The sequence below is a fragment of the Gopherus evgoodei genome, chromosome 1 (assembly GCF_007399415.2).
Source record: "Gopherus evgoodei ecotype Sinaloan lineage chromosome 1, rGopEvg1_v1.p, whole genome shotgun sequence".
Classification (NCBI taxonomy): Eukaryota; Metazoa; Chordata; order Testudines; family Testudinidae; genus Gopherus; species Gopherus evgoodei.
The window spans coordinates 363,257,428-363,277,065 of NC_044322.1; the positions used below are offsets into that span (position 1 = coordinate 363,257,428).

Below are 19,638 nucleotides of genomic sequence, written 5' to 3' on the forward strand. Positions count from 1 at the left end.
TAGATGTTGGGTTGCCTAGCAATGCAGGTCCATCACTACCACTCAGAGCATCTTTGTGAATATTCTCAGGGCTGCTGAGAGACCAAAACAAAGGACTCTGTACTGGTATTGCTCTAGGCCCACCATCAAGGTTAGAAACCTCCTGTGAGCCAGGTGAACACCTACTGAAAATAGGCATCCTTTCAAATCAAGAACTGCAAACCAGTCACTTTTGTTGAGGGATGGGATTACAGAAGCCAAGACGGTCATCTTGAATCCCCAACAACTGATAGAGACATTGAGTTGCCTGAGATCCAGGATGGGTCTCCATCCACCCTTCTTGGGAACGAGGAAGTATCTCAAACAGAAACCCTTCCCCCTGTGATAAGGCACAGGCTCTCCAGCTTGAGCTGAAGAAGGGAGTCTCTACCTTCTGTCTGAGAAGCCTCTTGTGAGAGGTGTCCCTGAAGAGGAACGGGGGAGGGGTTGGTGTAGGAATGGAAAGGAATTCTATTGTGCAGATGATCTTCCAGACCTAAATTTCTGAAGTAATATGTTGCTGGGTTGGGAAGGAATAGAACAAGTGGTCACCAAAGTGAATGGGAGGGTGTCTGGCTGCATGGAGACTGGTTGGCGGCTCTCAAATGTCTTGTCAAAATGGCTTCTTGGCATGGGATTGTGGGTGAGGAACCGATGGCATGGCTTGCTGCCTGCTGTGCTGTAACCTCTGGAGTCTCCTGGGTGGCTCATAAACCCGTGGCTGGAAGAAGGGTGGGGGAGCAGGATGTTGTCTGCAAGGAGGTGGCTTATAGTACTTCCGCTGTGGGGCTGCGGTGTACATCCCCAAGGAATGGAGGATATCCCAGGATTCTTTAATTCTTTAAAATTTGCCAATTTTTTCCCCCGAACAAAAGATTACCCTCAAAGGGGAGGTCATAGTTTGGGCTTCCTCAGGAAACCTCAAGTAGCGAAGCAAAGAAGCCTGCCTCATGACTACCAAAGTCACCCTGGGGCGTGAAGTGCCGTCAGCTGCATCAAGCGACACCTGGAGGTACGACCAAGCTATGAGCTTCTCCTCTTCCAGAATAGCCTAAAACTGAGGCCTGAGCGCTGAAGGAAGTTTGCTGACAAACGCAGACAGCTTACTATAACTAATAAAGTCATATTTCCAAATCAGAGCCTGGTAATTTGCTATTCAGTATTGTAGGCTGGTGGAGAAACTCTTGCCCCTAGGAGATCCAGTTTTTTAGTATCTTTATCAGACGGGGTAGAAGGAGGCTGGTGCAGTCTGTTGCACTCAGTAACAGTTTGTACTACTAGAGAATTTGGTATGGGATGGGAAAACAAACACTCTACTTCGTTAGGTGGGACAACATATCTTTTCTCCATCCTTTTTGCAGTTGTGGCATAAGTGGCTGGAGCATGCCAAACAGTCCTAGTCAATTCTATATGACCTTGTTGATGAGAAGTGCCATCTTGCCAGGGTCTGTAGTCTAGAGGATATCCAGAAACTTGTAAGTAGGGTCCCAGACTTCCTTCAGCGAGATCTGTAAAGCCTCCACAATCCTCCTCAGGAGGTCCTGGAGCTGTTTATAATCCTCAGGCAGCAAAGGTGAGGCTGGCACCACCACCTCCTTGGGAGAAAAGAAAGAGCCACCGGTGGAAGGGAGGGTTCTTGCTGGTTGGGCTGTTCCTGATCCTTACCATGCTCCAGGGGCTGATACTTTTCCCCACGAGGTGATTTCTGTTGGCACTCTTGCTCCCACCTCCTGGAGCCAGGGGGTCTAAAGTAAGGGTCCCAAGAACCCCAACAGGGACATGGTGTGGGGTCATAGGGGTATGGAAGTGGTCCCAATGGGGGAGAGTGTCACTCGTCCCAGGGATGATGATATGTCTTGCGGAGATGACAGAGTACAAATGAGGCTCTGGAACCCCTATCAGGGCTAATGGTGCATCTCTGGACTGTCAAAATGACCGGTGCATCAATCCTGCCAGAGAAATATGAGTAATTGGAGTTTATGGGCGAAGCCGACAGAACTGCCTGTCTAGTGGTGCCACTGCAGGTGGATGGCATGCATGAGGGGTGCACGGTCAGTGCTGGCAGCTTCACACCACAATGGAAGGGACCAGGGAGTGGGTCCAGCAGAAGAGCAAGAGGGGCTTCTATGCATAGATGGTGCCAACAGCACAGTCTTGGGATGGAAAGTAGGTGTTGGTACCATTAGGTTCCTTCTCTGCTTGTGGTATGGAGCCACTGGTTCAGAAAGTGACCACCCTCTCCTCTCCTTCACTGATGATGGAGCTGGACCTGCCTCTCACTAAGGAAGTAGTCAATGGGCATGCCTGACTCCCGGTACAGCTGATATCCGCACACACACCCCAGGAGATGCAGATACACCTGTACCGGGGCACTGAGTCTTGCCTGACTTAGAGGGGGTAGGGTAGGCAGATCTGTTCTTAGAGGGGTTAGATGGAGACTTCTCCCGCTTCTCATGAGGGTGCTTTCCTTTACCCTCTTCCCATCCATGCCTGCTAAAGTCTTTAGATCTGGACTTTTACAGTCTGGGAAGTGCTGGGTCCGGAAAAGTGCTAGTGGATGGATCTTGGCAAAGTACACGGCGGTCAGAAGCCCCTGGGTCGAGCTGTGGCCTCGTGGAAAGCTCCAGACATGCCTCCTAAGCCAAAATTCTTGAGCTTGTCATGGACAAGGTGGGAAGGAATGACAAATTTCACACTCAGATGGAATATGAGATTCTCCAAGGCAATACAGGCAGAAGGAGTGGGGATCACTGACCAGGAAGACCCAAAGATAGGACACGTAGAATTTAAAGCCCAGGATTTGGGGCTTAATGGGTACCCCAAATGGTGCAGTTGAGCAAGAAGGAGGAACACCTCCTAACCCAAACCTTAATCTAACTAGCTACACTGCTAAACTAACGACACTAAAATAAAACGATTTACAATAATCCCCGAATAGATGGTGGGAAGGCCAGCCAAGCTGCAGGCACTGTGGAATTCCATCTCAGACCACCGGTGGTAGAATGGAACTGGAGAGGTGGTCGGTCCATGACACCCTGTATGCGCTTAGTTTGGAGCACGACGCTGTGCAGGCACAGACCAACAGACATTGCTAATGAAGAATCTTCTGGTCTCAGGCACACGTGCACCCACAGCGAATATCCCTCTAGACCGGCACTCGAAGAAGTGCCCTCCCCATAGATTCTGCATAAAGCCCAGGGCAACACATACCATCCGCATTTCTATAGCTACTTTTATCTCAAGGTGACGATCGCCAAGCTAGAAATGGGGAAAGTGAGGCCCAGAGAGGTTAAATGATTTGCGCACGGTCATGTGGGGAGTCGGTAGCAGACACACCCAGGTCTCCTCCCCACCCCCGCCCCTGGCTCTGCCCTCTAGAACGCTGCTTGCTGTGTGGCCTAACTTTTCTGTGCCACAGCTTCCCAATGATAAAACAGGGACAATGTCCATGCTGTGAAGTGCTCTGAGATGCGTGGGCAAGAAGCATTATAGAAATGCTAATTATTAAAAAATCATGAGCGTGAATGGAATTTCGTTGTCAAAAGTGCCTTCCCAGAACTCCACGCTGCAAGCTGTGCTCCTTGTTACCAAATGGATTAATTACTGATCCTCAGGAGTTCAGAGACTCAAGCTACTCAAGGCACTTGTTAAGGAGGGTTCGCCTCTAATCCGCCAGGGAAACAATCAACAGCAGCGGCACGGCATTATAACCTGCTCAAGCACGAAGGCCTCTCTAATTGGCATCACAAGAAGACCTGCCCCCCTCATCCCACCTGCTCACAAAAAGCCTAAAATGGGCTACAGTTCTGAGATGCAGAGCCCCATATCGCCTAAGTGTGCGGCATCTGGGAGGCAATGAGCACAGTATGTTGAACTCGGAGCCCTCCCACCCTCACAACCCCACCACCCCATACAAAAAGGGGAAACTCTGGCAAATCATTTATAAAAAGAAAGATTCATTCCAATCTCCTCAGTCCTTCAGCTTGGAAAAGAGCTTGCGTGAGCTACAATGCAAGGTCTATACACGATATTGTTAGAAACGTTTATTGGGTGCCCTTAGAAGACCCCAGGTGCTTTAGCTAAGGAAAAACAGTAAGATGAACCCTTAAAGATAATGAGTTAATCCTGATCTTAACTATCCTCAGCCTCCAAAAAACCAAGATGCACCCAACTGCAGAGACACAGAAACACTAGAAGCAACAGGGCAAAGTGCAAGATGCATCTAATAACAGCCAGGCCTGAACTCTGACAGCCTGCTAAGAGAAGCAGCTTCCAGAACAGAGCACCTTCTGTGAAGAACAGCCTTCCAAGGGCCCCCAGAAATTCCCCCTCGGGAGAACACCAGCCATCTGCAACAGCTGCAACGGGGCATAGGCGGATTAAGCCAAGTCTAGATAATTCGTATTCTTGAATCTTACCTAAATGATGAAGCAGGTGATTGCAGATGAAGCAGTAACCAGAGTAGAACACTGGGGTTCTGTGATCATGTGTCCATCCTTCCTAACAGATGAGAAAGCTGCATTCTGCAGCAGTGGATTTTAGACTGAATGATCAAATAATATTTTATGTGCAGCAGCAGATTAAAAAATGGGACATCGGCCACGGTAGGTAGCAACAAATTCACCATCATGAATTGCCTTTTTACAAAGCTCATTTTGCCCTCTGGAACCCCTTTCCAGGCCCCACCACTGCTGGCCCTTCAGACAGGCCAGACTGGGAGAAAAGTTGGGCCAAATTTAATCGTTTGTTGAAGCAAAAATGAGAGACAGGGCCTGATCTCACAGATCTCAATGGGAGCTGAAGGTACCTGGCACTGGACAGGATGAAACCCTTAATGCCTGGTAAGTGCAGCAGGCTAGCACCCCCCACCACCGAAGGGAAATCTCCATCTAATAATATTGTTCCAACCCAAAGACAGAGGTACAGTGGGAACACTAGGAGCACTCAAAGCAGAGAAACTCATGGAATATTGTACAATGGGTCAGAGCTGAGGAGCAGAGATTGGGCACAGAAGAGTAGGCAGAACATGGCAGAACACACCATACAGAAGAGGCTCAACCAGATCCGCTGATTAACTGACCTCACCCATTCACCCATTCTTTAATCTTGCATTTTACTTTTACATGAGCCTTTACTCTAACTCTTACTCCCCCTCACACACCTTGGTTAGGTGAAAAATAGAAACGTATAAAGAAATCAGAATTGTTAATTCATTTGCTGAGCTCTTGCACAGCCTGAAGAGTGGTGCACCCTCTAGTCAGGAGAGCATACAGTACCACTGTCCCTTAAAGCCCACTACTGTACATCCCATTCCACCTGTAGCAGCACTCAAGGTTTAGATGTCCTCTGAATGCTGCATATAGCAACTTCATTGCATCAGGATGCTACAAACCAGGTACAAGAACAAACCCTGAGCCTCCAGTGATAGGATGCTTTCTGAACGCTGGCATGCACGGTTACAGGTGTGCTTCAACCCTCCTCCATCGTATACTCACCATGACTGACTAACTTTAGTTTCCCCAAAATAACTGTTCAGTGCCTAATGGTAAATTGGTTTGGTGCCTAGATGCTGACCCACATCAGTGAAACAAACACCTTTTAATTTCCTTTTTAAGGGGAACGGGGGTAGGGTGGAGTCATCTTTGCATCCAAGTCAAATGCAGATGTTGAAACAAAGAAAGAAAGGTCAGGTTAAGGGACAAATTTTGCATTCAGGAAGGTGTAAGCAACATGCAGCAACTTCACTGAGGTTTATATATGCAGAGCAGAGTGCAGAATATGACTCAGTGTTCACGCACTGCGTTCAGATAAAGACATGGATCAGCTACCAGCCATCAAGCTCATGACTGGGCTGTTCTGAAGTCCTTCGTCAAAATGCCCATTGACTACAATGGGAGATTCCCCTGAGTAAGGGCTTCAGAATCAGACCCCGCTGCATACCTTTTTCACACGCAGCACAGGTGGGCAGTGCTCTCCATCTGCAAATCCATGGAAACACCTTTACTCAGCCTACGGAAGGCTTTATTTCCCCCAAGACCTCCAAAGAAGCAGGGCAATTAAAAGGAGGAGAATTATTTTCATCTCCTTTTCAGGGAGCTAAACCTAACGCTTCTAACACCTGTCCAATGAGACCTGCAGCTGTTCAAAGCCAAAGCCTCATTTTTCCATTCCTAGTGACGTACCTCTTAATTGAGATGCCCAATATTTTTAAATTTTTCTGCTTTCCTCCAGGCTCTGCAATCTCCAGTCACAAACAAGAACTGAAAAAGGCTAGATTCTCCTGTTAGCTGATGAAGGCAAACATCAGGGAAAGAATATATTGAGCCATATAAAAATGATCAGCCGTGAACGGAAAAGCTTTATATCTGCTCAGCTGGGCATTCTGGGGATCAAGATTTCTGCTACAACATTTGATGGCATCACTAGCTATGCAAGATGCTTCATTCTCTGCACTGATTTAGGGCTAGTAGTATCTTCCGCTCTCCCAAGTGAGATGCGGAGCCCTGAACGTAGGTCACTGCAGAACTGCCGTGCTTTAAAATTGACCTATTTATAACTCTTAAGAGTGCCACTGGGGTCAGAAAAGTTACTCTGAAAACATGGCACCATTCTAGCCAACATCACTGCTCCCTGCAGTGTCCAAGTGCTACCTCAGGTTTTCCTGAAGTGTTTACCTCTCTCAGCCCTGCAGGGCCTGTACAGCTATAAGCTAGGGAGACTCCCTCATTAACAAAACGGTTAGCTGTGACCCAAATGGAGCATCTTTGGTAACTTTAACAGGCAGAAAGATCACAGGTGGATTTTCAGATCCCATGGAGAGTTTGTAGCCCTGGCAATACTTAATAATACTTTGTCCTCGTGTGGTCCTCTCCCATCCAAGGCTCTCGAAGTATTTTATAAATGTTTATGACAGTGATGAGCACCTGGCGGCCCACCAGATCATTTTATTTAGCCTGCCACAGCCCAGTTCAGGGCAGGTGATCCAGAGGAAGGGGGCAGGGCATCATGGGGGGAGGGTTTCACCTGCACACTGTTTTAAGAACCAGTGAGACAGAGCAAGGAGTCAGGACAGTACCACAGGATAGGAGCTGCTGCAGAGAGATGACTGCAGGGTGGGCTTGCTCTCCAACCCTTCCCACTCTGGCCTCACCCCCCTACTCCCCACCATTGTGTCACATGCCCAAAGCAGGGCCTGACACTCCCCCTGAATTACCCATTAGCCTGCCAAAGAGTTTTAGTGGATTGTGTGGCTCTCTACTTCCTTTAAGTTGCCCATTCCTGGTTTATTTAGTCATCCTCATTTTACAGAGGGGAAAGCAGAGACAAGAGCTTCGATGTGACCACCTGTCCACAGACAGATGATCTGGGCACTACCCACAACAAACAGAATGGTATTGATTACCTAGCCCTGCCGAGAGTGCTGGGGCCTGAATAAAATGACCTCTCCAGGTCCCTTCCAGGCTGGCACTTCTACGAGTCTATGGGGATGAGGGTACAAGTGCAAGAGCTAAATCTGTCTACAGCTTGGGAGAAATTCAACACCATTGCAATAAAGTTGTTTAAACAAAAAGTATCATTTCTGCAAGAAAGGTATTCCTAATCAGGCAGTTACTTAAGCATGATGGGTATACGAGATCTCAAAATAAGATGCCTTCTAAGTTACTTTACTGTTGCATCAACAGTTTGCATACTTATTGCCAGAGAACGCTGCTCCAATAGATAATGCCAGAGTACAAGTGCTCCACCACTAACAGAAAGAGGAGGGGCAGAGAGATTAGGGAAGGTTAGAAGCAGAGTGCACTGGAGCAGCCAGCAATCCCCTCTGGATATGTACTCCTCATTATTCATATTGCAATAGCAATGAGTGCCTACTGAACCCTGTTTAGGTCTAGGCCCCCTTGTGCAGGGTGTTAGCAAGAGCTAACTATCTGATTCAGGGCCGCCCAGGGGGCAGGGGAGGGCGCAAGTGTGGCAATCTGATCCAGGCCCCGCAGGAGCCCCCATGAGAGTTTTTCAGGGCCTCTGTAGCGGGGTCTTTCACTTGCTCCCGGGGCCCCGGAAAACTGTTGCGGGGCCCGGGCCCCTGGAGCATCTTCCACAACAATTTGGTGGCGGGGGTCCTTCCCCTCCGGGACCCGCCACCGAAGTGCACCGAAGACCCTCGGCAGGGGGTCCTGGGGCGGAAGGACCACCCTGCCGCAGTGCCGGGTCTTCAGCAGCAATTCGGCGGCAGGGGCCCCTCGCCACCGAAGACCCCACGCCCCTCTGGGTGGCCCTGATCTGATTTAGGAAACCATCAACCGTGCTAACAGATCAGTCAAAGGAGCTTTTGAAGAAGGACTCAAGGTGCCACCTTCTTCTTAGCAGTGAATAAGTCCTGGGCCAGAAGAGTAAGCACAAAGAACCAGAAATCAAAGTCACATCTCACACATGGCAACCCAGAGCAGTCAACGCCCCACAGCCACCTTCCCAGGCCAGATTTATGCACAGAATAATTGTTTCAAAACCACAGAATTTTCTTAACAGCTGATGGCCAAGGGCACTTCACACCTAGAGGAAACAGAACTGCTTATATTTTAGATTTAACGCAAGAAGTTTTTTTAAAATAAAACGTACAGATTAAAGAGCTGAGGTTGTCTAACCATGTTTGGAGAGCTGGGGGTAAAACTTAAACAACTCTTGATGTTGAAGTGTTGCTCTCATTTCCAACACTAGCATAAAAATTAAATACCTTCCGTGTAGAAAATCCATGTGAGGGGTTTACTAGAATGAAAGTTAAGACATTTTTATATTGTTTCAATGATGAAATGCAACACTAACAGCCATCGAGTTGACTGGACAAAAATTCTTCTTTTAATAGCAGTTATTTTTATAATAGCTTCTCTTAATTAATTAGCCTCTTACAGTTGGTATGGGTACTTCCACCTTTTCATGTTCTCTGTATGTATAAATATCTTCTTACTGTATGTTCCAGTCTATGCATCCGATGAAGTGGGCTGTAGCCCACGAAAGCTTATGCTCAAATAAATTTGTTAGTCTCTAAGGTGCCACAAGTACTCCTGTTCTTTTTGCTATTTTTATATATCTGCCTATATCCTGCAGCAAAAAGAGGGGAAGCTTCTTGAAATTTCTACCACACTGCAATAGCTGCAAATCCTGGATTTCCTCCAGTCAATCTCAGAAGCCAACCTCATCTCTCTCTAATCTCCTTTCCCTCTGTTCCACTAGCACCAATTTCTTCTCTGTCCCTTCCTCACAATGTCACCACTGTTGAGATGAAAACCCTCCTCTTCACTGCTCCAACCACTCTCTGCGTCAACAACTCTTCTCCCGAAGCACCTTGACCTTCTGCTGACATACCATGCTATAAACCCATAGCTAACTTGCTGACCACCCTCACCCCAGGTCTCACTCAGCCTTGTTCCTCTCTGAGTTTCTGCCTCCCAGTGCAGAGCTGGGTCTGGGCATTTGTGATTTGTTTTGATAGATCTGCCTGGATGAGCATGTACAGAGCCTTTTACTTAGCTCCTTTACACAGTGTTCCTCGCATCCTTCCCTCCTCTCCTGTCTCTGCCAGCACCAGGGAAGAGAGGAGATTTACATACAAGACTATTGATCCTTCCCCACTCAAGGGACGTTTCCTTCAGAACCCCCTCCCCTTTTCTCCCAGAGATGGGGCCACCAATGCAACATTGCTCAGACGAGGACTGGGTCATGAGAGGATGAGGAGTCCTCCCACCCCTAAGGCAGATGACTCACTGTAAGCACCAGGTATTAGCAGCTCGCCCCTGTCCCTGAGGTGGGAGGGTGGGGTTTGCCCTGGAGCATAACTATCGGTGGGTTTCCTTCTGCTTCCACCCACAGCATCAGCGAGAAAGGGAGAGAGGAGAAAAACCAAGGCACAAGGGAGAGAAACTAAAAAGGGATTCTACTGACAAGTAATAAGCCACCTTCCCGATACCAGTGGCTATAAACCATTCCAAGGTGCAGGACTGACAGCTCTGATGGAGCACAATGACGATGATCACCATGGGGAAAGGTGGAGAAGGAGTCCCAGCAATGTGTGCTCTAGCCCTCACTAGGATTTCTACAATGTCACATGGAAAGAAGCACCAGTGATAAATATTCACATCTATTACCTGGCCCACTATGGTCCCACCAGAGAGATGGGGTTAAGTGTCCCTTAGGACGCAGGCACACACTCCACTACAAAATCAACAGGCTTTAAAACTCCTCTTCGTTTCTTCTTCCAAGTTTCCACCTTCCTTGGCTGCTTACCTGGGTCATCTTGTCCACAGAGACAGGAATTCCGTCGATGGTTAGGGGTGGCAGCTCGGAGTTAACCTCTTGTGGAGCAGGTGCATGCTCCGCTAGTGCTGACTCCAGGTCTTCCAGGATCATGCTCTTGTACTTGCGCACCTGTGGGGAATCATTAGGCTCAGGTAAACAAGGTAAAGAGCAACAAGAGAGGCAAGGGTGCTAGGTAACCGGAGGAGGGGCTGTTCACTCTTCCCCAAGACACTGCAGAACTGAGTGAGCAAACAATGCCACAGCTGGTAGGTAAAAATACCCACTGGCCCCAAAGGGCTGCATGGAAGAGAAATGATGAAACTCCAAGTAACAGCGCCAAGAAGGAGCATTAGAATGCTTGTAATAAAAGTTTGGAAACAACGGTGCTGTTGGAAACAGGATGATCCCCTCTGTGACGCAATAGGGAGAGGGGCGGATTGACCTGGGAATGTCGCCCAGTTTTACTGGGACTGTCTGCACTGGGGATGGGAGAGCAGGGGGTGACTTTATTTGAGGGACGATACCTGAGCCTGTAACCTGAGCCAGAAGGGGGGTGGGGCCAGGTGACACCTTTGCCCGGGAAACTGGACAAGGGCTGGAGGAGGAGCTGGGGGGAGGGGGTTTCAGTTTGGGGCTGGCTGGGAAGACGCAGGGAACCCCAAGTCTGGGGTCTAAGCTCCTTGCCCCCCAGAGGGACCCGGTAGAGGGGTCCTGGTTGTAACTACAGGCCCTGCTTGGGACTCTGTTCCTGTCGTCTAATAAACCTGTCTTACTGACTGGCCGAGAGTCACGATGAATGGCAGGAAGGGAGGGTGCAGGGCCCTGACTCCCCCACACTCTGTGATCCCCTCATTTCCTGCAAGGCTCAAGGAAGCTCACTCGAGGCTAGCTGGAATCACTGACAGCCGAGACAATTTTAAACCCTTTCCACTTACCAGCAGAGTCCAGTCCTTCCTGACTGTCCTGGAAATCACTGGTCTCCAACTATTCCAGGTAACTACTGGGTTGCCAGACTGAGACCTCAGCAGTACCAGCCAGCAACTCCCTTAGGCCCCACCCTCCCACTGCAGGCATCTGCATGAACTGCACGTCCAGCCTCAGGTGCACCAGCACTGCTTGCCTCCTGTTGAACTGGACACACTTCTCTAACCTAGGCCACAGGGAAGCCCGAGTTGCTTCAAACCCCAGATCCGACAAGAGTAAGGTCTGGAACAGCCCAAGCTGCACTGTAAGATATAGCATGTCGCAGCAAATAGGGCAGGAGATTTGGTGATGTCTGTAGCTCAGCACAGAGGCAGAACTGCACATTTCTCTCTCAGGTTGGAGCGAAGCTGCAGGGGAGACTACTGGCTGAGGGGCTGGTGGCCAGCCCAAGCACCAGTGGCTAAAGTTTGAAGTCCCAGAACTGCTACATATACCAGTGGTTGGGAACCAAAGTTGTAAGTAACATCCCGTAAGCACAGCTAAATGAGAGCAAGGTAACAACACGCATATCTGTGGTCCCAGAAGTCCCACTAAATCCCTTCCCTCCTCCCACCATGCACCTGGCCATTCAAGACAGTACTACCATGAATAGCTGTCAGATCCTTCCAACCTTACCCCAGCCTTGCCTGAAGCTCACTGTGCGAGCAATACAGGCTCTAAGCCCTGATCTCATTCCACAGCTCCCCAGGCAAAGTACTCCACATGGCAGACAGAACAGCACTGAATGCAGCCATCTCTAGGGTGAAGGCAGCATCCAGATGCACAATCAGCTCACAGCATAGAAATGGAGAAAGGGGAAATTTTGGTCGAGAACACTAAGCTACACTCCTCTTTTATGAGAAGTGACAGGGAACATTTAGCATCTCTAAACAGTGCAGGTGGAACCTCAGTATTAAGGCCTTATCTGAAAGCCTCGCATTCGGGAGATTAGTCACCATGCTAGGATTTGATCTTGTGGCTCCAGGCGTGTGTGTTTTTCAAACCTGAAGCTGACACCACTCACAGGCTCTTAGAAGCATTATAAGCCAAGATGAAACATGCACAGAAAGCAAACAACTCATCTTAGGTCCTTTTCCCCTTCCCAGGGAGACTTACCACATTCTCCAATGGTGCAGCACCAAACACTTTAAAAACAGGATTGGGTTTGGAGGGGGATATGCAAAGAACAATGGCCTGCTGCCCCACTCTGGTGGTATATTCATCTAGCGTGGCACGCAGCTTCCTGAAACAGGGCAAGAAAACAAGGGGAGGGGGGAGAGAAAAGTAAGGGCCATTCCAGCCACTGCCCTTCAGATCACAATTCCTCCTCTTGACACTGCCCATTCCAAAAGCAGGTGTGAAAGGAAATCCTGGTGAGTAACAGTGGCCCCACAAACACCTCTTTGCTCCCACAGGCCTGCTATAGTCCCTTTTGCCAGACTATAGCTCAGTTATGGCGTTTCTACTTTTCACAAAGAAATCTGTTCAGGAAAAAGAAAAGTAAAGTGAAGTAGAGAGGAAAGAAATGAATGTTTCTCTCTCAGCAGTGAAGTTAAGGGCACAGAGGATACGTCACATCAGATCAAACCACTGGGCCCATCATGTCTGGGATCTTGTCTCCAGCAGTGACCAACACCCAATGTCAAGAAAACCTCCATGAAGCACTTGACCAATTTTGCAACATTGGAAAGAAATTAATTTTCTGACGCCTGTGGATAATCAGTTAACAAAGAGGGTGGAACAACGTACTGTCATCCACTGACTACTAACAATACAGAATCTATAGGCAGAGCACTTTGAAATGTTTTACAGACAAAGAATCCCACAACAATGCTGAATGATTTACTGGTACTTCAATCCTGCACAAAACCATAACTCAAGTGTGGTAAGCAAGAAACAGAGACGCTGCAACAGCTGGCCAAAGGAAATGTGTATATTCAGCCACCTGTTACATCAGTGAGTCCCTTTGGGCTGGTCCTTCTATGGGGAACCACTCATACTTACCACTTCTTTCCTTGCATTAACATTTAAATGATGTGAGAGAACTGACAAGAAAATGGCAGTGACTTTGCTAGAGCGGATTGTAGAAAGTTTATATAGGGGAGGAGGAGCAGTTCTCACCATGTAAGTTGCCACTTTATGCGACATTAAGGTTATCAATGCAAATGGGCATTTCTGAGCCCTCTTCGGCAGTGTATGTACAGCTGTGACACCATATAGATGCTCCAGTGTCAGAGACATTACACCAGCTCCTTTCTGGCTAGCACACTGATTTAAACAGACAAATATTTACTATTTAACTATGCTGACAAAATGGCAAAAATTCTTCTGATTGTCAAACTGACTGAATGAATGAAACTGACATGCTTTGTCAGTGTTTTACTCGAGTCATTTGTGGCAGAAAAGGGAAGAAAGGGCTGAAGCCCCTATAGATGAGGCTTTGATCAGAACATTTTTATTGAAAATACCCACTATGTGATGCATTCTGCTACGTGTCACCTCAGCTTTGCTAGAAGAGGGCGTGCAGGGACAAGTGTTAGCTCATTTCCACCTTGTGGGACTATTGGGAGAACTTATAAGCGGCCTCATTCAATAATACAATAAAAATACTGAATAAAGATGCATCCCTCACGATGGTGGTGAAAAGGTTTATACCATTCCAGAGTTGGGATACTGCAGCTCCAGTGGTTCTCAAGATAATGGTTTTAACAGTAGTTAAGAATTCATACGAAAAAAAGCAAGATGGTAATTAGGATGACGTGGACTAAATTTGTGATTAGGCAAGAATAGAAATAAATAGCGAATACTATCAGAATGGTGACTCCAGTCTCTGTGGCTCACACTACCATATTAAAGCAGAGAACAGCTGCAATCTGATCCATTTTTGCAAATTAAATGCAGCCCTCAGGTTCCATGCAAATTGCCAAAGATGCCCTCAGCTGAGCAACATGTGGTCAGTCCCTGATCTCTCAACAACAAATGGGTTTGGAAAGGCACAAACAAAAATGGACATGGCTGGTAGCTTGCAGAAGCCACAGGCAGCTGCAGCAGAGGGTCCTTACCGTAATAAACGTGTCTGCTGCCTCTTGCGGATCGATGGGTTGGACTCAAACACGTGAGGTCGCTTTCGTTTTTTACCTGTTGCCACGGCGGCAGCTGCTGCCATTCCCACCGGGCCTGGAACCAAATCACAAATGGTGAATCAGCACACAATCTATTAACTGATCAAGACAGAGAAGTGACCATTATGCCAACTGGAATAGGTTCTGAAGGGCTCTGGTAATACAAATAAATAAATAATGGGGCTTTTACCCTAATCTGGACCAATGTAACCAAAATTCTTTGCAAAACTGTCCCCAAACACTGAAATTTCTTTCCCTGCAGCTATCAGAGGGGTATTTCAAGAAACTCTGTCCAGGTTGGTAGGCCTAACGTTAGGCATCAGGTGAACATTGCATATTTCATTTCACAGATGTCTCCTCCCAATTATATAATTACTATTCAGGATTGTTTGTAGTCTTCCCCCAACTACAGAAATAACCCAAGTGCTGCAGTCAGTGGGGCCATTGGACAATCAAGGTGCTAAAGGAACACTCAAAGAAGACTAGGCCATTGTGGAGAAGCTAAATGAATTATTTGCATCTGTCTTCACTGCAAAGGATATGGGGGAGATTCCCACACCTGAGCCAATCTTCTTAGGTGACTAACCTGAGGAACTGTCCCAGATTTAAATGTCCCTGGAGGAGGTTTGGGGGGAAAACTGATAAATTAAACAGTAATAAGCAGGGATTCTAGTTTTCCATGATAGAAAAACCCCAAAATTCTCCAATATAAAGCAAAATCCAAATCCATGTTTTCCCATGATTAAAATGAAATGCTGAACATTCATTTCCCTAGCCACAATATATATAGGTATCAATTGAACTAGGGTGACCATACATACTATTTTGGCTGGGACAGTCCCCTTTTTAAGCCCTGTCCTGAATGTCCCAACTTTCTTGGCAAAACTGGGCATTTGTCCTGTTTGCAAATGGGACAAATGCCCAGTTTTGCCAAAAAAAAGTGGGACATGCCCCCTACAGGGGCTCAGAGGAATGTTCGAGGGGGAGAAGGGGAGAGTGGAGGTAATGCCAGGTGATGGGGCTCAGGCTGTTGGCGTTGGTGGCTCGGGCCAGCCTGGCATGGTGTCCTGTTTTCAATTTGGGAAATATGATCATCCTAACTTTCAGTAAGATTTAGTTAATATATATTCTTATTTTTTTACAAAATGTAAAGCTAAAGATTCTCTGTAAAAAATGCAAATTCCATGTATTTCTGCGGCAAACAAGTCACCAGGACCAGATGATATTCACCCAAGAGTTCTGACGGAACTTAAATATGAAATTGCAGAACTACTATCTGTGGTATGTAACCTATGGCTTAAATCAACATCTGTACCAGATGACTGGAGGATAGCTACTGTAATGCCAATTTTTTTAAAAGGCTCCATATGTGACCCTGGCAATTACAGACTGGTAAGCCTAACTTCAGTACCAGGCAAATTGGTTGAAATACAGTCAAGAACAGAATTATCAGACACATCAATGAACACAATATGGTTGGGGAAGAGTCAACATAGCCTTTGTAAAGGGAAATCATGCCTCACCAATCTATTAGATTTCATTAAGGGGATCAGCAAACATATGGACAATGGTGATCCAGTGGATATAGTGTACTTGGACTTTCAGAAACCCTTTTGATAGGGTCCCACACCAAAGCCTCTTAAGCATAGTAAGCAGTCATGGGATAAGAGTGAAGGCCCTTCATGGATCAAAAAACTGATGGATGAAAAAACAGGAAACAAAGGGTTAGGATAAATGGTCAGTTTTCAGAATGGAGAGAGGTAAACAGCACGGTCCCTCAAGGATCTATACTGGGACCGGTGCTGTTCAACATATTCATAAATGATCTGGAAAAAGGGCTAAATAGGCAGGTGGCAAAGTTTGCCAGCAATAGTAAAGAACTCAAAATAATTAAGTCCAAAAGCTGGTCGCAAAGAGTTACAACAGGATCTCACTCAACTTGGTGACCGGGCAACAAAATGGCAGCTGAAATTCAATGTTGACAAATGCAAAGTAATGCACATTGGAAAACATAATCCCAACTATACATAGAAAATGATGAGGATTAGCTGTTACTGATCAAGAAAGATCTGAGTCATCATGGATAGTTCTCTGAAAACATCCGCTCAATGTGCAATGGCAATCAAAAAGCTAACGGACTGTTAGGAACCATTAGGAAAAGGATATAAAAGACAGAAAATATCATAATGTCACTAAATAAATCCATGGTACACCTGCAATTTAAGTACTGTGTGCAGTTTTGGTTGCCCCATCTCACAAAAGATAAATTAGAATTGGAAAAAGTAGAGAGAAGGACAATAAAAATGACTGAGGTATGGAACAACTTCCATATGAAGAGAGATTTAAAAAACAGTGACGGTTGAGCTGAGAAAAGAGATGACTAAAGGAAAATATGATAGAGGTCTATAAAATCATGACTAGCTTGGAAAAAGTGAATAGAGAAGTGTTATTAACCCTTCACACAACACAAGAACCAGAGATCACCAATGAAATTAATAGGCAGGTTTAAAACAAACAAAATGAAGTACTTCTTCAAACAACTCAACCTGTGGAACTCATTGCCAGAGGATGTTGTGAAGGCTGAAATATAATTGTGTTAAAAAAAGAACTAGATAAATTCATGGAGGATAGGTCCATCAATGGCTATTAGCCAAGATAAGTCAGGGATGCAACCCCATGTTCTGGGTGTCCCTAAGTTTCTGACTGCCAGAAGCTGGGACAGGACAACAGGGGATGGATCACTCAATGATTGCCTGTTCTATTCATTCCCTCTGTGGCATCTGACACCGGCCACTGTCAGAAGACAGGATACTAAGCTAGATGGATCATTGGTCTGACTCAATAAGGATATTTTTAAGCTCTCAAGAGAATTTAAACAGAGTAAAACCTAGGAGGACCCCTACAAAAAACCCACAGTAATGAAGAACATACTCTAGCCAGGAATAATCCTGCACCGGGGCTAAGGAAGAAATGATCTGGTCAGCACAAAAGGGATTTTCTGTCTAACTTCTACAATTTAAATCCAGGTCATTAGCTTTCTCTGTGACTAATGAGTGGGCTCAAGGGAGTCATGCCACATGCACCTGTATTTGGCTGCTGCAAGTACAGTAGAACCTCAGAGTTACGAACTGACTGGTCAACCACACACCTATTTTGGAACCAAAAGTATGCAATCATGCAGCAGCACACGGACGCGCGCGCGCACACACACACCCACACCCGCCCACCCAATACAGGACAATACTGTGTTAAACTACTAAAAAAATTAAGGGAACAGTTTAAAAAAATGATTTGACAAGGTAAGGAAACTGTTTCTGTGCCTGTTTCATTTAAATTAAGATAGTTAAAAGCAGCATTTTTCTTCTGCATAGGAAAGTTTCAAAGCTGAATTAAGTCAATGTTCAGTTGTAAACGTTTGGAAGAACCAGAACAACATTTTGTTCAGAGTTACAAATGTTTCAGTTACCAGATGTTCCTAACTCTGGGGTTCTACTGTACTGAAATGTACGCAAATCCCGCTGACTCACGTAAGCTATAATGATCAAGGTGCAGAGCATCCCTTAGGGATTAACGACCCACTGAGGGAGGGAAGGTAAAAGCTTGACGTACAAGCAGTGGCCATTAACACCAGGAAATGCCCTGCCCTAAGATCATTGCAATTATAAAATAAAATTAAAAAAAAAAAAGTCAGAGACACAGAATCATAGGACTGGAAGGAACCTTGAGAGGTCTTCTAGTCTAGTCCCCTTCACTCATGGCAGGGCTAAGTATTACTGTATGGGTGATGCAGTTACCACTGTTCTGCACAAGGCTATTGCTAACCTATTTGGCATATCCCCTTTAAAATAAACAGCTGGTGAAGTTGCTTTAAGCATTCCTGGTGAAAACATTATGAACAGTGAAAATCTTCTGATGCGGCACCACCATCACTGCAGGATGGGTGTTCCTTCACGCTCTCCGGCTCCAGGCCCTCCACTTGCCAGGCCACAGTAATGCCCCAGTAATAGTGATCTGCTGAGCAGCAGGGAAGCACCAAAATGCAGAATTAAAATTAAAACTTTAAATTTGCAAACTTTAAACCCAGATTTCCTGCAGCAAGCAGCTCAACCTTCTGCATGCTGAACTGAGAGACGGGGCTGTTTTCTCAGTTTTTGTTAATAGTCTGCAGGAATGAGGACAGGGATTTGGAGTTAGGAAGCCCTGGGCTCTAATTCTGGCTCCATCAATGACTTGCTATTTGACTCTTGAGCAAGTTACAATCTCTGCCCCTCAGTTTCCCCATATGCAAAATGGAAATACAGGTCTGTCTCATCTTACGCTGGGGCTATGTCCCGCAGTCAGCACGTAAAGTGAAAATCACGTATAGTCAAAATTACATTGAGTGTAATGGCGGTCGGAATCGCCTGCACTACAGAAACAGTATTTAAATTGTTTTGGTTTTTTTTCTGTTTTTTTGTTTTTTTGCTTGGTTTTGCAGACCGCGTAAAGCTGAAATCGTGCATGTTAAATGTGCCTAAGATGTGACAGACCTGTACTTCATAAGTGGTTTTGCAAGGCTGTTGCAAAAGTCAATTAGCTTACGTTTATATAACTCTTTGAACGTTAATTGCTACAGACATATTAAGTGTCATATTATTGGTGACCCGGGACTAATGCAATGTGCATTTAATGGGAAGAACAAAATTCAAATCTCAGATATTGCTTCTCATCCCTGACGAGCCTGTGAAGAACGGGAAAATTATGGAGGGGATGACGAGCACTCCTGAGGAGGTCTGCTGTTGCTGGTTAATTGGGTAGTCACATTAACTAAGACAAAAAAAATCCAGCCCAGCTCCTCCACAAGCGGAACCAGAGCAATACGTAGCCTTTGTAGTGGAAGGTGTCAGACTACATACAAGACCCACAAGACGTTGCAGACTGGATTCCCAACCTGCTGAATTTCATATGACATCACCTGATAACACCAACCTATAGCAGGGTTAGGCATCAGTTGTGTGGTGTTAGGGTAATCTGGTGAGTGAGGGAAGGCAAAAATTAAACAGAAGGGACAAAGACAACTTTGGCAAGCCGTGTGCCATTCCAATTCTATTCTAAATTCATTATTACTCTTAATTTCAATAGAGAGACAGGGCTGGAGATCAGAACCACAGCAGCCTCTTCACAGTCTATCAATTCTTATTGCTAGGCTGCCCTCTGGTGGCCAGTCCCAGAATTTTATACATGCACTTAATTAAAACCTCTGCAA

At 46.3% G+C, this 19,638-nt stretch overlaps 1 protein-coding gene across 2 annotated transcripts in view; it reads right to left on the bottom strand.

Annotated features, from left to right (window-relative positions):
* NRF1 (nuclear respiratory factor 1) overlaps positions 1 to 19,638 on the bottom strand; it is a 131,491-nt gene that overhangs the window by 73,790 nt on the left and 38,063 nt on the right. For both annotated transcript variants that reach the window (XM_030581161.1, XM_030581115.1), the window contains exons 3-5: positions 14,334 to 14,448; positions 12,388 to 12,514; positions 10,297 to 10,437 (exon numbers count right to left, since the gene is read on the bottom strand). In XM_030581161.1, the coding sequence (XP_030437021.1) occupies positions 10,297 to 10,437; positions 12,388 to 12,514; positions 14,334 to 14,448 (383 nt within the window). The remainder of the gene's footprint in view (positions 1 to 10,296; positions 10,438 to 12,387; positions 12,515 to 14,333; positions 14,449 to 19,638) is intronic.